Source organism: Kogia breviceps, chromosome 14 (assembly GCF_026419965.1).
Source record: "Kogia breviceps isolate mKogBre1 chromosome 14, mKogBre1 haplotype 1, whole genome shotgun sequence".
Lineage (NCBI taxonomy): Eukaryota > Metazoa > Chordata > Mammalia > Artiodactyla > Physeteridae > Kogia > Kogia breviceps.
The window spans coordinates 1,092,555-1,108,322 of record NC_081323.1 but is presented as its reverse complement, the minus strand read 5'-3'; the positions used below and the strand labels follow the sequence as shown (position 1 = coordinate 1,108,322).

At 64.1% G+C, this 15,768-nt stretch overlaps 2 protein-coding genes across 2 annotated transcripts; both read left to right on the top strand.

The window, feature by feature from the left end:
- The first annotated feature begins 512 nt into the window (after positions 1 to 512).
- Positions 513 to 5,218, top strand: MRGBP (MRG domain binding protein). Its single transcript, XM_059036591.2, has 5 exons — positions 513 to 705; positions 1,154 to 1,275; positions 3,300 to 3,381; positions 3,648 to 3,722; positions 4,207 to 5,218. Exons 1-5 carry the CDS (start codon positions 558 to 560, stop codon positions 4,392 to 4,394), a joined length of 615 nt encoding a protein of 204 aa, XP_058892574.1. The 5' UTR covers positions 513 to 557; the 3' UTR covers positions 4,395 to 5,218.
- Positions 5,219 to 7,807: 2,589 nt separating this feature from the next.
- On the top strand, positions 7,808 to 15,491 carry OGFR (opioid growth factor receptor). Its single transcript, XM_059036529.2, has 7 exons — positions 7,808 to 8,006; positions 10,029 to 10,097; positions 10,707 to 10,785; positions 11,680 to 11,758; positions 12,553 to 12,619; positions 13,249 to 13,397; positions 14,099 to 15,491. Exons 1-7 carry the CDS (start codon positions 7,860 to 7,862, stop codon positions 15,114 to 15,116), a joined length of 1,608 nt encoding a protein of 535 aa, XP_058892512.1. The 5' UTR covers positions 7,808 to 7,859; the 3' UTR covers positions 15,117 to 15,491.
- Positions 15,492 to 15,768: the final 277 nt, after the last annotated feature.

The following is a 15,768-nucleotide window of genomic DNA, read 5'->3' as shown; positions in this document are numbered from 1 at the left end:
CCAGGCCCAGGCCCAGGCCCCGCTCCTCCGCGGCCAGGATTAACCCCACAGGGCTCACCTGCCGACCACTCTAGAGGCCCGGGTCGGGGAGGATGGGCCCGGACGCCCCTGACCCGGCGCGCAGGAGCCCCTCTGCAGCGCTCAGGCCAGGGGCAATGGAAGCTCTTGGAGCCCACACTCTCAGGCATTGTAGGTTGCCTGTTGCTTTTCTTCTTAGCTGCTTTACTGAGGTGTAACTTGAAATTCCGCCACTTAAAGCGTACAGTTCAGCGGGGTTTACCCCGAGCTGTGCAGATATGACACAACCTAATTTAGGGCGTTTCCATCCCTCTCCCCAAACCCACTCCTTTCAGTGATGCGCACTCTGACGGCGCTGCGCCACGGGACCGGGCCGCCAGGGGGCGCCGCTACCCAGCCCTCAGCTGCGCCTGCGCAGGCGCCGCGCGCGAGCCCGAGAGCGAACCCGCCGAGCGCGCGCCCGCCCTGTGGAGTGCGCCTGCGCGGAGCCCGTGGCCGCGCCAGCTCCCGCCGGGGGCTCGTCGCTGGGCGGCCGGGCCATGGGGGAAGCTGAGGTGGGCGGCGGCGGCGCGGCGGGCGACAAGGGGCCGGGGGAGGCGGCCACCAGCCCTGCCGAGGAAACGGTGGTGTGGAGCCCCGAGGTGGAGGTGTGCCTCTTCCACGCCATGCTGGGCCACAAGCCCGTCGGTGAGCGGAGCGGAGCGCTGCGCCGCGCCGAGGCCGCGCACCCGCGTGGGGGCGGGGCGGCGGGCAACAGCCGGGGGCGCGCGCGGGGCGGACGGGGCGGGGCCTCCTGTGCCTGCACCCCCACAGACCCTGCCCCGACCTGCGCACCCCAACCCCTGCCTTCTCCTGCACCCCGCCCTCTCCCTCAGTCCCCGCTCCTGCCCCCGCTGCCCCTTCTATACCCCCACCCCGCCCGACTGCCCGCTCCTGCGCGCAGCCACCACGGCCCCTCTTTACTCCTTCCCCGCTGACCCCTGCCCTTTCCTGTCCCCCCTCCCCCCTCCCCCCTGCTCCCCTAACTCCCACCCCCTCCAACCACTGCCCCTCTCGCCCCCTTGCCCCCCACCTCTCTTCTCCACCCTACCTGCTGGCCCGCCCCTCCCCACAAGCTGACCCCTTCCTTCTGCAGGTGTGAACCGGCACTTCCATATGATCTGTATCCGAGACAAGTTCAGCCAGAACATCGGGCGGCAGGTCCCATCCAAGGTCATCTGGGACCACCTGAGCACCATGTATGACATGCAGGCACTGGTGAGCAGGACCCCACCCTCCCCAGTCCTCCCAGGGCCAGAGCCCGTCCCTCCCCCAGACAGAGCTGGTGGCAGGGAACCCCCTCCATGCCTCCTCCCTGGGCCCTTGCCGGGCCCTCAGGGACCTTGATGTCTGGGATGTCCCACAGGGGACCAGTTGTTGAACAAGATAGCTCTGAGTAGTTTTACGAAAAACACACGCCTAATGACGGTAGCTAGTTATTGCATGGAATCTACCTTAGGTGGGGGGTTGGGGGGTGGTCGGTTAAGATCTCTCCAGGAGATAACTAGGGAGCTGAAGCTCACGGGAGGGGGCTCTTAGGCCATTGTCAGTCTTGTGGAAAGTCTCCGAGTGCTATAGGCAGGGAGGTGATCGAGTCTGAGTCATATTAAGATGAATATGGTGGTTTCTGTGAGAACCAGGCAGGCAGGGGCCCAGGCTTCATGGAAACCCCAGCTGGCCGTGTCTGAGGGGGAAAAGGTTAACTAGGTAACCAGGACGGCAGAAAAGACAGGTGGGCATTCCCGGCAGAGGAATGGCAGGCGTCAAGGCCCTGTGGCAGCAGGCATTGGTGCGTCAGGGGATGCAGAGGAGGCCGGGGTGTCTGGAGAATGAGTGGGAGTGGGGATGTCAGGTGACAGGCAGGGTGGGAGACCGTGTTGGGGTTAGGCAAAGCTCGGCCTCTCCTCGGGACTTGGGGCTGCTCCAGCTGCCCAGCTGAGACCTGCTTACACGTCTGTGAGGCGGAGAGCAAAGCCCGGGCCTTCTTGTGTCCATAAACTGCGCCACTCGCTCCCTGTCGGTCCTGGGCAAGTCGTTTGCGCCTCATCGACCTCGCATAGAAAGGGGAACTGACAGCTGGGCCCTGGAACTGACCTCCTGGCCCACAGTCAGTACCCTGGAAACTCGAGGACAAGCCGCTAAACTAAAGCAGGCCCTGCAGAGGGGTCGTGCCCACCAGCTGGGGCCCCGCTCCCCGAGAATTCCTGGGTTCAGAGGCTTGACAGGGCTCCCATGCTTGTCATGTTGTGGGTCATGTGACCCCCAGGAACTTCCTGCACCCCGACTCCAGGCTGGGGGCCAGGAGCTAGACACAGATGAGTGTGCGGGGCCCCTGTCCTGGGGGGCCTTGGCGCAGTAGGAGAGACAGTTGGCTCTCAGGCACAGGCACTGGCTCCAAGGTCCTGCATCTGTGACGCCCGGTACAGGGCCCACATGACACTGGGGGGGGGCCGCCCAGGGGTCTCAGCCCAGGACAGGTGGCCCTTCCCCCCTCGCTTCCTTAGTCCCCAGTACCACTATGGAGCTGATGCCTCAGTCACCTGGGGCCTTGTAAATACGACTCTGTGGACCGCACCCCACAAGGTGACCATGAGCCCAGGAGCCCTCGGGGTTTGCGAAGCTCCCGGATGTTGGTTGGCACATTTACATGCTGACCACCTGGCTTGTCGGCACAGCTTTCAAGTTGGGGACTGGAGGCCCTGTCATTTTGCTTTGCTTACCTGCTTTCCGCGGGGGTGGCTCTCCCTGCCTCCCTGGCTCCTTCCCCCTGCCGGAGACGGGACCCAGGCACCATGGCCTGCCTTTCCTCACGGCTCTTGCAGACTCTGCAGGCGCTCTCCCGGAGGGGGAGCCCATGCAGCCGGGCCAGGCCGGCATGACGGCACTGCCTGCTTGTGCCCCCGGAGGCGTGCCAGCCGGCGGAGCTGCCCCGGCATCATCTCAGGTGACACTAAACCCTTCTTCGCATCGTGATGCCTGCCTGCGGCTCGCACTGTAGTTTTTCCTTGTCTGAGTCTCTGTGACAAGCCAGCCCCTCGTAGACTGCACAGGAGAAAGAAGAAAGGTCTCAGCCCTGCGCCTGCCCACCGCAGCCCCCAAGACGGTCACGTGTGTTCATTGGTCGCTCCTGAGTTGTCTCTTACACATCTTTAGTCACATTTTCTTTTAAGTGTGACTTTTTTAAAATCACATTTTCTTCTTTGTTTCTTGAAAAAAAACCAAAATGCCCTGTTTGCCATCAGCACGAGTCTGAGATTCTTCCATTCCCAAATCCAGAGAGGAACTTTGTCCTTCCAGAAGAAATCATTCAAGAAGTCCGAGAAGGTGAGACTCGGGCGAGAGCAGACTTGGGAACTAGGAAAGGCCGAGGGCGGTGGTGTCAGGGTGAAGATCACGAGCATGGGGGAGTGAGTGTCACTGGCAGGGTGACGCTGAGCCCTCTTTGATGGGGAGGTCTGGGGGCCCCCGGGACGGGGCTAGGACTTCCTGAAGGACATACGCGCCTCCCGAGTCAGGAGGAGCCCCTGGCCTGAGCCGCTGCAGCGCCCACTGCCCCGGGCTCTAGGTCACCATTGGCCATTTCCCCCCAGGAAAAGTGGTCATTGAGGAGGAAACAAACGAGGAAATGAAGGAAGACGTGGACCCCCACAACGTGGCTGATGATGGTAAGTATGCAGCTCACCCACCCCTCCTGGGGCCCCGGGGGCACAGCACCGCAGCCTGGCCAGGCCTCCCTGTCGCGGGCAGCCAGGGCCTGGCGTCTGGCTCAGCAGCTGAGAAGGCCGCTTCCGTCTGCAGAGGCAGAGCCTCCCATGCTGGGAGGTCACACACACGGGGCCGGCACAGGGCGGGGAGGGGGGCACGGGGCAGCCTGGCCCCGGGCCCGGTCAGTGGTCACGGGGTGCAGGAGGGCGTACTGTACGACTGAACGGGTGGCGGCCGTCTCAGTGCAGGGCGAACCCCGAGGAGCAAAGACTGGCACAGCTGGGCCCCGCTCCCCCAAGGGGCAGGCCACGTGGGCACCCCCAGTTCAGGAGGAGCCTTTTGGGGTCAATGTCATGTATGTAGGTGTAGAGTTCTTAAACTGGACAGGAAGATGAAATAAAATTTTGGATATTCTGTTTTCAGCCAAATGATTTTGTCTCCCAGTTTTTTCATCTTCAGGAAGCTTGGGGAAAGCAACAGAAAAGTCCAGCAAAGACAAAGACAAGAGCAACTCAGACTTGGGGTCCAGAGAGGGGCCGGACAAGCGGAAGCGCAGCCGGGTCACCGACAAAGTCCTGACCGCCAACAGCAACCCCTCCAGCCCCAGCGCGGCCAAGCGGCGCCGGACGTAGACGCTCACAGCAGGCGGGCACCGTGGTCACCAGGCGGTCGGCGGGTCAGATGCCACAAGGCCTGCTGCCTACCCTCAGGTGCCAGAGGCTCCCGCGGTGCCACTCAGATCGCCTGGGCTCAGATGGCCCCTAATGACCAGAACGGGATCCGTTCAGATGCTGAGACCCAAGAGGTGTGAGCCAGGCCATGTCCACTCCGGACACTCGTGGCTTCGTGACGACGGCTGGGCTGGGCCTGTGGCTAAGCGTTGGCACGGGCCTGTGGGCCAGGCTGCATGGGCAGAGAGCGGGGCACAGCCAGCAATAACACACCGACCCCCGTCTCTGCTCCGAGGAGCCCTGGTCTCCCCATTTGTCCATCTGTCTACCGCTCTCAACTGACTGCGGCCGCAGGAGAGCGTCAGGCCGCAGGCGCCGGCCCCTCCACCACCCGAGAGACTGAGAACTGGGTATTTTGCCTCATTCACTTGTACTGTAATGATGTATATAATTTGGTTGGTATTTCACTATTTAATTTTTAAGAAGCCTATTTTACTAGTGTTTTATATGAAAAAAAATACTGCAGAAGTTAATCCTGTGTTGTATTTTTTCTGAGATGTTTTGTTTTAAGGTAACAGACTACTGAGATGCTTTTTGCTCAGTTTTTATATGCCCATACAGAGAATTTGTAGCGGTTATTTTTGTATTCTCAAGTAACTCGCAAACAGACCAAATGAGTGTGTGGAGGGAGGCAGGACGTGGGGCCGGCCCGCTGCAGCCTGGGCCCCGGGCTGACCGAGGTGCGCTTGTGATTGACTGAAGGACATTAAAACACAAAACAGCAACCTGGAATTGTGTGATTTTAATACCAAAGTAAGTTAATTTCTCCTGCAATAGGAAGTGGTATTTTTTCAGGATTTATAACAAGCTAACTTTGATGTACGGGATCATTTGATACAATGAATATACAACCTAGTAACAACAGGTTCCAGAGTGGCTACTTTGTTGCATGTGAGCAACCCTTCAAAAGCAAAACGTTAAGAGAGCAAACCAGCCGGAACTGGTGCCTCCTTCCCGAGAACAAACGATCGTGAGGGTGAGAATTCTGGCTGAGCTTTTGTGTTGAAAGGCGCAGCCGGGCCTCCCCGAGTGACTGACGGCGAAGGTGCTCGCCCTCATCTTGACAAACCACGAGGACGTTGAATGCCACCCGTCCCCCACCATCCGGAGGAGCAGGAGGTCAGAACTGGCTGAGCCCACGAGGCCAGGCCAGGAGCTCCATGGGCCGAGGTCACCTGGCGCGGGGTCGGAGGCCGTCGCCCGCTCCCCTGGCAGGGCCGGCGCTGTGTCCGGCAGCGTTTTGTGTCAGGTTGAGTGTCTTGGGTCAGGTCTTCCGACCCTGAGCAGCCCTGGCATTCCAGCCCGGCTGCCCCGTGCGGGAAGCTGGGGCAGAAGCTTGCACCTCACGGTCAGACCCGCCGCATGGGGGACCCCCTGGGGTAAGTCTCCAGCAGAAGATCACACCCTCGGCAGTGGCGGTAACCTCCTGCCACGGGGAGGGGACTCTAGACGGAGCCCAGGTGCGGTTGTGTGTGACTGGCATTGTAAAGCGGAAGCTGGGCAGCGTCTAAGAACAAGCCTTGCGTGCGGCAGCGGGCAGCCGTGGGGAGGCTGTGCTCTGAGCGCCGCCGGCTGGGGCCACGGCCCTGTCTCCGCTGCATGCTTGTCTGTTCTCGGGGGCAGAGGGGGGGAGCCTACCCACCCACGTGCTCTCAGAGCGGCCCAACCCTGGAGGGCACCCCAGCACCCATCAGTGCCTCCGTCAGAGCCTGGAAGTCACGGCCAGGGTCTCCAAGGCCAGCTGCAAGTCAGCTGAGAAGGCCAGGCCCGTGGCCGCAGCCTGTGGTGGGCCAGCCCCACCGGATGCCTGGCAGCTCTTCTATCACCTGCTCCTCAGGGCAGCTGCCCAGGCCATCGGTGGCAGACGATCTGCAGAAATGCCCAGAGCTCCATACCTTTGGCGGAGTCACCCCTGTCCTTTTAGAAAGTCGTCCAGGCAAGACGGTACCCAGCGAGGTAACAGGGTGGTGAGCCTGCAAGGAATTCGCACCAGCACCAAAAAAGGTCTTTAGCTGTGCCCACGGCCGAGATTGGCAGGTTCTGTTCCGCTCTGGGTCGTCCCCAGCTGCGCAGCTGGAGGACTGTCACGTCCCCTGAGGCCTGGTAGCTGACTTGTAGGGCTGGGTGAGGTCAGCATCCCCGGGGGCTGGGCTGGGCCTCAGTCTGTGTTGAACAGCCCCGAGGGTGATCCCCAGCCATTTCTGCCTCCAGGTGTTTGGGTCTTTGCCTGGTGCCCCCTCGTAAGTGCAGGCAGCCCCTGTGCTTTCTTAGAACCATTCTAATGCAGCAAAGGGGACAGGAGGGCAGACCCACGAGGACACTATGGGACTCTCTACTGGAGAGAGACTTTCCCGCTGGCCTTGAAGAAGCAAACTGCCCAGTTGTGAACCTTTGGAGGGGACACAGGGATCTCTGCCCTACTGCCCAGGAAGATGGGGTCTACCAACCATCTGAGGGCGCTTGAAAGCAGTTCAGTCCCCAAAGGAAATCTGATGAGACTGCTGCTCCAGCCGACACCTGGAGGGCATGCTGGGGGGTCACCTGGGGGACAACTTCCAGGGGGTGTCCTCCTGGGGCCATCCTTGTGGGGGGACATCCTCCACACATCCGTACGGGGTGGGGGACATCTGCTGCAGACAGCCTCCAGGGGGCCACCCTTCGGGGGACACCCTGCCTCAGGTCATCCTGAGGGGGCGCGATGGCGGAGAGAGGTACCCTCCAGGGAGAATGTTCTGGAGGGGAAGGGACCTTCTGGGGGGTGCTCTGAGGGACAGGGACCCTCTGGAAACATCCTCAGAGGAGAGGGCATCCTGGGCTACATTCTTCTGAGGCGGACACGGGGGCGGGGCTTCTTCTAGGGGATGGTTCTGGACTTCTAGGAGGTAAGCATCCTCCAAGAAAAAGATCTCCAGGGTGGAGGGGAACATTCCCGCATAGTGGAAGAGAGACTTTTCAGGTTGGTGGGTTGGGGAGGCCAGCATCCTCCAGGGAAACATCTTTTGGGGGGACATTTTCCCAGGGGAAAGGGATATTCTGGGAGGATCCTGAGGGGGTGTCCTCGGGGAGCGTCCTCCAGGGGGCCTCTCCAGGGAGAAATCACCAAGGTGGGCATGGGTGGGGGGCAGCCTCACGGGGGAAGGGGGCGAGCGTCCTCCGGAGGGGCTTTCTCGGGGTGATGGGCCTCCTCCAGGGGGACATCCTCCAGGGGGCCTCCTGGGGATGGGCCTCCTCCGGGCGGGGCGGATAGAGTCGGAAGCCCCGGGTCCGCCCCCCAGACACGCCCCCGGCACGCCCCCGGCACGCCCCCGCGCTTCCTCCCTGTATCACTTTCGCTTCCGCCGGAGCGGATCCCGCCGCCGCCGGAGTATGGAGGACCCGGACTGCGACTCGACCTGGGAGGAGGACGAGGAGGAGGACGGCGAGGGCCCGAGGGCCGGGGCCGACGAGGATGGCGAAGCCGGCGCTCCGGGGGACGTGGAGGCCGAGGCGGATGCACGGCCCAGCGCGTTCCAGGTGCCGCCCCCGCGCGCTGGGGACCCGGCGCCCCTGGGGAGGCCGCGTTGGAATAGGGGGCAAGGCCCGGCTCCTGGAAAATCGTTCTCCCCCGACCCCGGGGCCGGGTGTGGAGCCCCTTCCAGGAGGCCCGGCTTGGGGCCCGGCTCCGCATCTCCAGCGGTTGCCCTCTTCCCGGCCCTGTCCTCCTCCTCCCCCATCGTGATCCCCAGGACACCCTGAGATCCGCCCGAACCCCCCCGCCCGCCCCCGCACCAGGGCACCTTGCAGGGAATCCAGGGCCACCCTCGGACCCGTGTCCCCAGGACCAGATCTGCGTAAGGACACCTCCTCAAGGGGGTGGCCCCGCACATCCTGGACTCCTCTCTGTCCTAGCCCAGCCTCAGGCCCTGGCTCTGTCCTCTGAAGAGGCCCCAGCCCTCAGTGCTGGCCACCTCCACTGCCCGCCTCGGCCTCCTGGAGCTCCCTCCTACACCCTGGCGCCCCTCGGGGGGCACCTCCGCCTGCCCGGCTGTCCAGGACTCCAGCTTCCCTCAGGCCCCAGAGCCCCCAGCCTGCCCCCCCCCGCCCCACGGATCCTCACCGGGCGCAGCACCCACCCACTCTGGCTGGGGCTGACCTCACGTCGTCTTGGAGGTGGCCTTGGAGGCTACGTGTGTGTGGCGCGCCTGCGCCGGGGTGGCCGGCTGTGCCCCCCGGTTACTCGTCACCACTGGTTACTTGTCATAATCACGGTTACTCATCATCACCAGCGGTTACTTGCTAGCACCCCCGGGTGTCACATTCCCGGAGCGGGTGCAGCTGGGGTTCCGGGTAAGAGGGAAGGCCCCAAGTGGTAGCTGTCACCATGTGTCCCCCTCACTTTGGGATGTGGATGTGGGCGTCCTGGCACCATGTCTAGGGAGTCTTGAATTCCAGCCTGTGTGGTGTCGGGGACGGATTCTCCCTGTAGCAGATGAGAGCTCTGGTTTTCAGGTTTCTCTCTGTGTCTTGGAGTGGTCAGTCAGCGAGAGGGACCCCAAGGGGCTCCTGGGCCTGGCTGGAAGGCCGGCGGCCTCGGCACTTCTCTAGCGTTTCAGGGAGGTAGGCTGGGCAGTGGTCAGGGTCACAGGTCACAGGAGTCACAGGGCAGGAATCTGGCTCTTTGCCCAGGCAGATGCCCACTGGGCGTGGTGAGACACTGTCACCACCGTAGTTCCACAGGCCACGCTCCTGAAGCAGTGCCCTGGCTCCTTGACCTCCCTGTGAGATGCACGCAGTCCTCTGACCTCTTTCCTGTCTCTTTCCTGCTGTGGCTTCTGTCCCTCTACAGAGCCCCCATCCCCTCTCCCACAGGGGCCCCCGTGGTCCTCCCTGGCTGCCCCACACTGGGTCCCGGCATGGCTTTTCGGTGCTTCGCCCCGGGCTCCGTCATTTGTGCATCTGTGGGGCTGGCCCTGCTCTGAGCCGTGCACGTGACCAGCATCGGTCAGGACCCATTCTCTGGAGGTGACTCAGGGAGGCAGACAAACGGACACTGATGGAGGGGCAGGGCCAGCTTCTGCTGAGTTTCAGTTTCATCCGCCGTCCATTGGCCAAACTGGCATCTGGCTAAGAAGCCCACCGTGGGAAGCATCTGGGGCCCCTCCTGGCAAGGCCACTGCCCCAAGGGACACAGCCCCTTAGGTGACAACTTAGAGCACAGTGCAAGGAGGAAGTGCTGGGAAAGGCGGGGTTCCCAGGGCGAGGTCCTGTGTGGTCCAAGCAGGGTAGCCAGCAAACATGGGAGGAGAAAGGGAAGCTAGAGTTAGGGGGGCTCCACCCCAAGAATGCACATTGGCCTGGGGCTCCTGGGGCTGGAGCGAGTAGCAGGGGGCCAGCCCCACCCCAGCGACTCCGACCCCCTCTGATTTTGCTGACAGCCCAGGTCCTTGCTGCCGGGATGGGGGCTCCGTGGGGTGGGTTCTGCTTGCTGGCTGCCTTGAGGAGTGGGGAGGGTCTCCTTGGCGGGGGGGGTCCTCATCCAGTCTCCTCTCTTCCCAGCTCAAGGTGACAGGGTCCCGGAACTGGCGAGCAGCGCGGGACACACGCAGGTACCGGCACCACTACCCGGTAGGTAGCTGCCTGCAGAGCCCTTGCCCCCCGCAGCCCCCCCAGGACCAAATCCTCCTCCCGGAGAAGGCCAGCTGGGCAATGTCCCACGTCCTGCCGGGCAACCCCTGCTGCTCCTTCCCCTAATCATGGGGTGACAGCGCGGTGCCCTAACTCCCATCTCGGTGCGCTTACCTTTAAAACACGTGACGGCGCCAGCTGGCAGCTCGTCCCCAGGAGGCCCGGCACCGCTAGCCCGTCTCACAGCCTCCTTTCCCTGAGCCCCGGCTCTCTGCGCCCAAGAGTCTCAGGCAGCCCCTGGGCTGTCTTTGGGGTGCAGGTGAAGGGGACCTCCCAGCCCCGGCCCACATTGGTGAGGGGAAGGTCGTTGCTGGTGGTCAGAGGTGGCTGCTGTCCCCCAGGCATTCAGGCTCGTCCTCACCTTCAAGCTGCAGGGCCCAGGCTTGGCACTTGGCGTCTTCACCAGCCTTCAGGGTGTCTGGAGGTTCACGGGCCAAGAGCAGCCACCCGCTCCCTCCCACCCAGCCCAGGAATGCTTTCGCGTGAGGGGCCCTTGGAGGCAGCCTGTTTCGGTGATGTCCTGACGGGCACCTTTCTCTGGCTCCTCAGGATTTGGTGGACGGAGATGGCAACGGTGACACGCCCAACCTGAGCTTCTACAGAAACGAGATTCGCTTCCTGCCTAACGGTGTGTGCCTGCTTGGCTGCTGGCAGCTGCAGCCTCGGGGGGCTCCCTTCTCCCCTCTGCCCGTCTGGTCTGCTGGGACCTGCTCTGGACACGTGGCTTTCGGATAACCCCACGGGGCCCCCTGGAAGCTGCTGAGGGGCTGCCGGGGCCCCAACCCTTGGCCTGGATCCACTGGCCAACGTGTGCCGAAGGGCCAGGCGAGGAATGCCGGTGGCTTTGCGGGCCGCACCGTCTCTGTCCGACCACCCGACTCTCCCGCTGTAGTGGGGAGGCAGCATATGTAAACTAACAGGAAAGAACAGTTTTTACGTTTTTAAATGGTTGGGGAAGATTTAAGATATAATAACACGTTGTGACGTGTGAAAATCATATGAGATTCAGATTTCAGCGTCCATAGTGAGGTTTCCTTGGAAACCACCCATGCTCCTGCACTTACACGTTGTCTGTGGCTGCTCTCCTGCCAGAGCACAGGCCGGTGGCCGCACAGCCTCAACTGTTCCCCTCGTGGCCCTTTGCAGAAACGGGGGCTGCCCTGCGGGAGACCACGCTGCAGGGTGGGGCTTGGCTGCAGGTTCCGTTTGAGGGCAGAATTCTGGCCAGCAGCCTGTGCTTTGTGGGGTGTGGCGAGGCCCCACTGCTGCAAAGACAGGTGCTGGTTTGGGACCACTTGGCCTTCCCCGATGGGGCCTGCCCACTCAGCTCTGCCCTCCATCAGCAATAAGGGTCCGCTTTCCAGGTGGCGGAGTGGCAGTTGGCCAAAGTGGGGTTAAAAATCACACGAGATGTGCACAGCCTGAAGCTGCCAGGCCCCGACGTCCTCACGAAAGGGGCAGAGGGCAGTGGGGGAAGGGGCTTTCGGGAGCCCTGGCTGACTCGTCCCCGTGGGGCTCCCAGGCTGTTTCATTGAGGACATTCTTCAGAACTGGAAGGAAGAGTACGACCTCCTGGAGGACAATCACTCCTACATCCAGTGGTGAGTGGGCGGGGCAGAGCCGAGGTTGCGGGGCGGGGCTCCGGAGGAGAGGCTTGAGGCCCCTCCCAGGCTGGAGCCTGGCTCCGCCTCTCCCAGGTACCGCGCTTACTGAGCAGGCGCACTGCCCTCAGGGCCCGGTGCCCGGCACTGCGGGCGGGACCAGCTAAGGGGAGACCGGGTCCTGCAGTCTGGGTTCTTCTGGGTTCTCCAGCTGTAAACAGCCTCTGCCGCTGGGAACTGACACCCGGTCTTGCGGGACAGGAAGAGCAGCAAACGAGCGGGCTGGAGGCCCCGTGAGCCCGTCCCGAGCCCGTCCGCGGCGCCCCTCTGCCGCGGGGGCAGGTTCTAACGGTGCCTTGAGGTGCCCCCGGATGCTGCCCCACAAACGCAGTATTCTTTAAGGACAGCTTGCAGGGGGCAACCCGGGGCACGGGGTTTCCCGGGGAATAATTCCACAGCATTAATGACGATGGGAGGAGCAGAAGAATGTGAAAATGGAAAGGAATGGAGGGCTTCCCGGGGGGTGGCTGGCGGGTGCCCTTGCTGCTGAGTGGGCGGGCTGGGACTTCTGTAGGTGGGTCTGTCCTGGGCCTTCATCCTGGGCACCCTCCCTGGAGCTCTCCCACCCTCGCCCCTTGGCTTTACTGGCTGGTGAGAACCTGTGGCAGGTGCGGTCCAGTCAGCGCCCGGAGGCAAGCGGAGAGCTGCCCCAGGCTACCCAGCCAATGGGTGCCGAGTGGCCGGTGGCCCCGCGTCTGCCACCGACGGGGCCTGTGCCATCTCTTCCTTCGCAGGCTGTTTCCCCTGCGGGAGCCGGGAGTGAACTGCCACGCCAAGCCCCTCACGCTCCACGAGGTCCAGGTGAGCTCTGAAGGCCAGGGGCGGGGCCTGGGTTCGCTGCCCCTTCAGGAGCTGCTGGCGCTGAGGGAGCTAGAGGAGCCCCTCCCCCCCAGCCCTGTAATTACCTTCCTTCCCAAGCGGTCCTCACCTCTGCCCCCAGGGCTCCTTGCAGGCTTCCAGAGATATCCGACCCTGAGGATTGCTCACATCCAGGGGGCCAGGGCGGGGGCCACAAGCAGAGTCAGAGTGACCGGGCTCTGCCTCGGCCAGCCCTGGTTTGGGCTGGATGGGGGATGCCCTGGGCGGTTGGGAGGGGCTCCAGGAGCCAAGGAGCCGCGAGAGAGGCCAAGCAGGTGCACCGAGGAGACAGGGTGGGAGCTTGCCGCCCCGTGTCCAGCCCTGGGGTCCCTGAGGTCCCCTCTGAGGTCAGGGAGTTCCTCTTGGGGCTACAGCAGTGCCTCAGGCCTCGGAAAGACCTTGCAGCAGCTCAGAGTGTAGAGAGCGTCCCTGGGCTTCTGCGCCCTGGCACTTCACCCTAAGGGTCTGAGCCGAAGCCCTGGGATGAATCGGGGACCGAGGGCAGCGTGCGGCCCCACAGCTGCACTGGAGCCACCCTGAGCTCCCTGCTGCTCTCGGGGGGCGTTTTCCAGGCGTTTAAAAGCTCCACGGAGGTCAGGAAGCGGTTTGTCCAGGCCTACGAGCTCATGCTGGGCTTCTTCGGAATCCAGCTCAAGGACCGGGACACGGGCCGGGTGTGCCGAGCGCAGAACTACCAGAAGCGCTTCCAGAACCTCAACTGGTGAGGGTGCCCCTCACCCCGGGCCCAGCAGCTCGGGGGTCCGCGCAGCCGGTCTCAGGTTGGGGAGGAGGCCTGCAGGGCCGGTGCCCGAGGCTCTGGCCACCCTCCTTGCTTGCAGAGCGGGGGTGGACCCCACCTGATAGGGGTGCGAGCACAAAGGAAAGCCGCGCGGGTCCACAAGCTTCTTGGCTGTGCCCTCCTGCCACGTGGGTCGGGGGTCAGGGGTCAGGTCGTCGGCGGGCCTCCATCGCCTTCCCAGCGTCCCTGAGCCTGGCACCCGCTGGGAGTGGCGGGCACGCTCCCCTCTCCTGCCTTGCGGGAAACGCCGGGCTTGGGGGAGGCACAGAGCATGACTCTGCTGATGGTACACCCACCCTTGCCCACGGATAACTGAGTCCCCCGCCTCTGGAGGGTCCCCACCTGGTCCTCTTCCAGCTGAGGTGGGGGTGGGTGTTCCATGGGACCGAGGGGACAGTCACCCTTCTAGAGGATGCATCACAATCCCCCACCTACATGGTCCAGGCTCACAGGCCGTCTTCTCAGGGACCGGGGCCCTGCAGGGGGAGCAGGTGGGGACAGGGGCTGGCCTGTGGGCCGGGGTGTCTCTGCTGGTGCACATCAGGCTCTTGGGGGGAAGGGTGGGCTTTGGCTGAGCGCCGCCCGCCCCGTGGAGCCCTGCCAGCGCCCCCTGTCCCCTCCAGGCACAGCCACAACAACCTCCGCATCACCCGCATCCTCAAGTCTCTGGGGGAGCTGGGCCTGGAGCATTACCAGGCGCCCCTGGCCCGCTTCTTCCTGGAGGAGACGCTGGTGCGCCGGCAGCTGCCGGGCGTCCGGCAGAGCGCCCTGGATTACTTCGTGTTCACCGTGCGCTGCCGGCACCAGCGCCGTGAGCTGCTCTACTTCGCCTGGGAGCACTTCCGGCCCCGCTACAGGTTCGTCTGGGGGCCCCACGACAAGCTGCAGAAGTTCAGGCCGTGCTCTCCTCCCTGCTCGCCCCGGCCGGCCCGCCCCAGGCAGGCCAACGGGGAGGAGAGCCCTGGGGACCCCCTCCTTGAGGCCGGAGCCCAGGGGCAGACCTGCGGGCCAGGGAGGGGTGAGGAGGAGGGCCAGGTGGCCAGGGGTCCCCAGCCTCCCGGCACAGAGCCCCAGGAAGCTGGAGCCTTGGAGAAGGACCAGGGAGACGAGGCCGGCGAGGAGCAGGGGCCAGAGTCTCCAAGCCTCAAGGAGAGCAAGAAGAGGAAGTTGGAGGCGAATCTGCGGGAGCGGGCCCCAGGGGAGCCGGGCCCGAGCGCCTCGGAGGTGGAGACGATCGCCCTGAACTTGGAGGGCTGTGCCCTCAGCCAGGGCAGCCTCGGGGCGGAGACCCAGGAACTGGGCGGCCAAGCCCCAGAGGAGGCCGAGCAGCCCTGCCCCCAGCCCCTGGAGGCCAAGGTGGCCGATGAGGTGAGGAAGCGAAGGAAGACGGACCAGGGAGCCAGGGATGGCCCTGGGGTGGCAGCAGGTGATGGCACCGTGCCGCTGGCCCCCACCCAGCCCCCTGCCCCGTCAGGGTGCCCAGTGGCTGAAGAGGGTGAAAATGGGGTCAAAGAAGAAGCAGATGGCCAGGCAGGGCCGGAGCAGGGTGCCCCCGGGAGCCCAGCCACTGCAGCACCCGAGGTGGATGAGAGGGCAGAGCCCACGGAGGCAGGGCCCTCTGTCCAGCCCGGAGAGCCTTAGGGAAGGGGACGCCCGGGGCCCTGCCCTGCCCTGCCGCAGGCCTGGGAGCCATGCCGGCGGCTGTTCTCCGCGCCCAGCTCTGCGGGCCTCTCCCTGCTGGTCACTGCAGCCACTGCTGCGACTGCTGGGGGGCGGGGGCGGGGGGTGGGGGCGGGGGCGGGTCCCACCGGGGGCGGGTCCCACCCTTGGGGAAGGCCAGGTCTTCAGCACCCTTCTTACCTCGACCTCACTTCCCGCCTCTTCCGTCCTCTGCGCCGCTGCCCGCCCCCCGCCTTTGTAACCTGGCTCCTCGTGGGCTGGGGGTGGGGTGGGAGGGGGGCTCATTTTCTTAGTCTGGTGCAGAGGCCTTTTCTGAATAAACTCCTGTGACTTTGAGTGTTTGGGCGTGGACGGTGGCCCTGTGGGTGGCCGAGGCAGGGGAGGGGCTGGTTTCACGAGTGATGCTGGCTGGACACCCGATGGGAGCACGGGGCCCGGCTGTGGCACCACTTTGCCCGTGGGGGTGCCTGGGGTGCAGCAGTGGTGCGGGCCTCCTGGGCACCCCGACCCCGCAGCCTCCCAGAAGCCCCTCGGCTGCCTTCTGTCACCGGTTCGGTGCGCCCTGGTTTGGGGGTTCCGTGCTTTGGCTCAGTGGTGCGCTCCGTGGCTCTGT

Coding starts and splice junctions, on each gene's coding strand:
- MRGBP (XM_059036591.2), top strand. CDS start 558: ATGGGGGAAGCTGAGGTGGGCGGCGGCGGCGCGGCGGGCGACAAGGGG. Junction 706..1,153: donor GCTGGGCCACAAGCCCGTCG/GTGAGCGGAGCG, acceptor TTCCTTCTGCAG/GTGTGAACCGGCACTTCCAT. Junction 3,723..4,206: donor CCACAACGTGGCTGATGATG/GTAAGTATGCAG, acceptor TTTGTCTCCCAG/TTTTTTCATCTTCAGGAAGC.
- OGFR (XM_059036529.2), top strand. CDS start 7,860: ATGGAGGACCCGGACTGCGACTCGACCTGGGAGGAGGACGAGGAGGAG. Junction 8,007..10,028: donor CACGGCCCAGCGCGTTCCAG/GTGCCGCCCCCG, acceptor CTCTCTTCCCAG/CTCAAGGTGACAGGGTCCCG. Junction 13,398..14,098: donor CGCTTCCAGAACCTCAACTG/GTGAGGGTGCCC, acceptor TGTCCCCTCCAG/GCACAGCCACAACAACCTCC.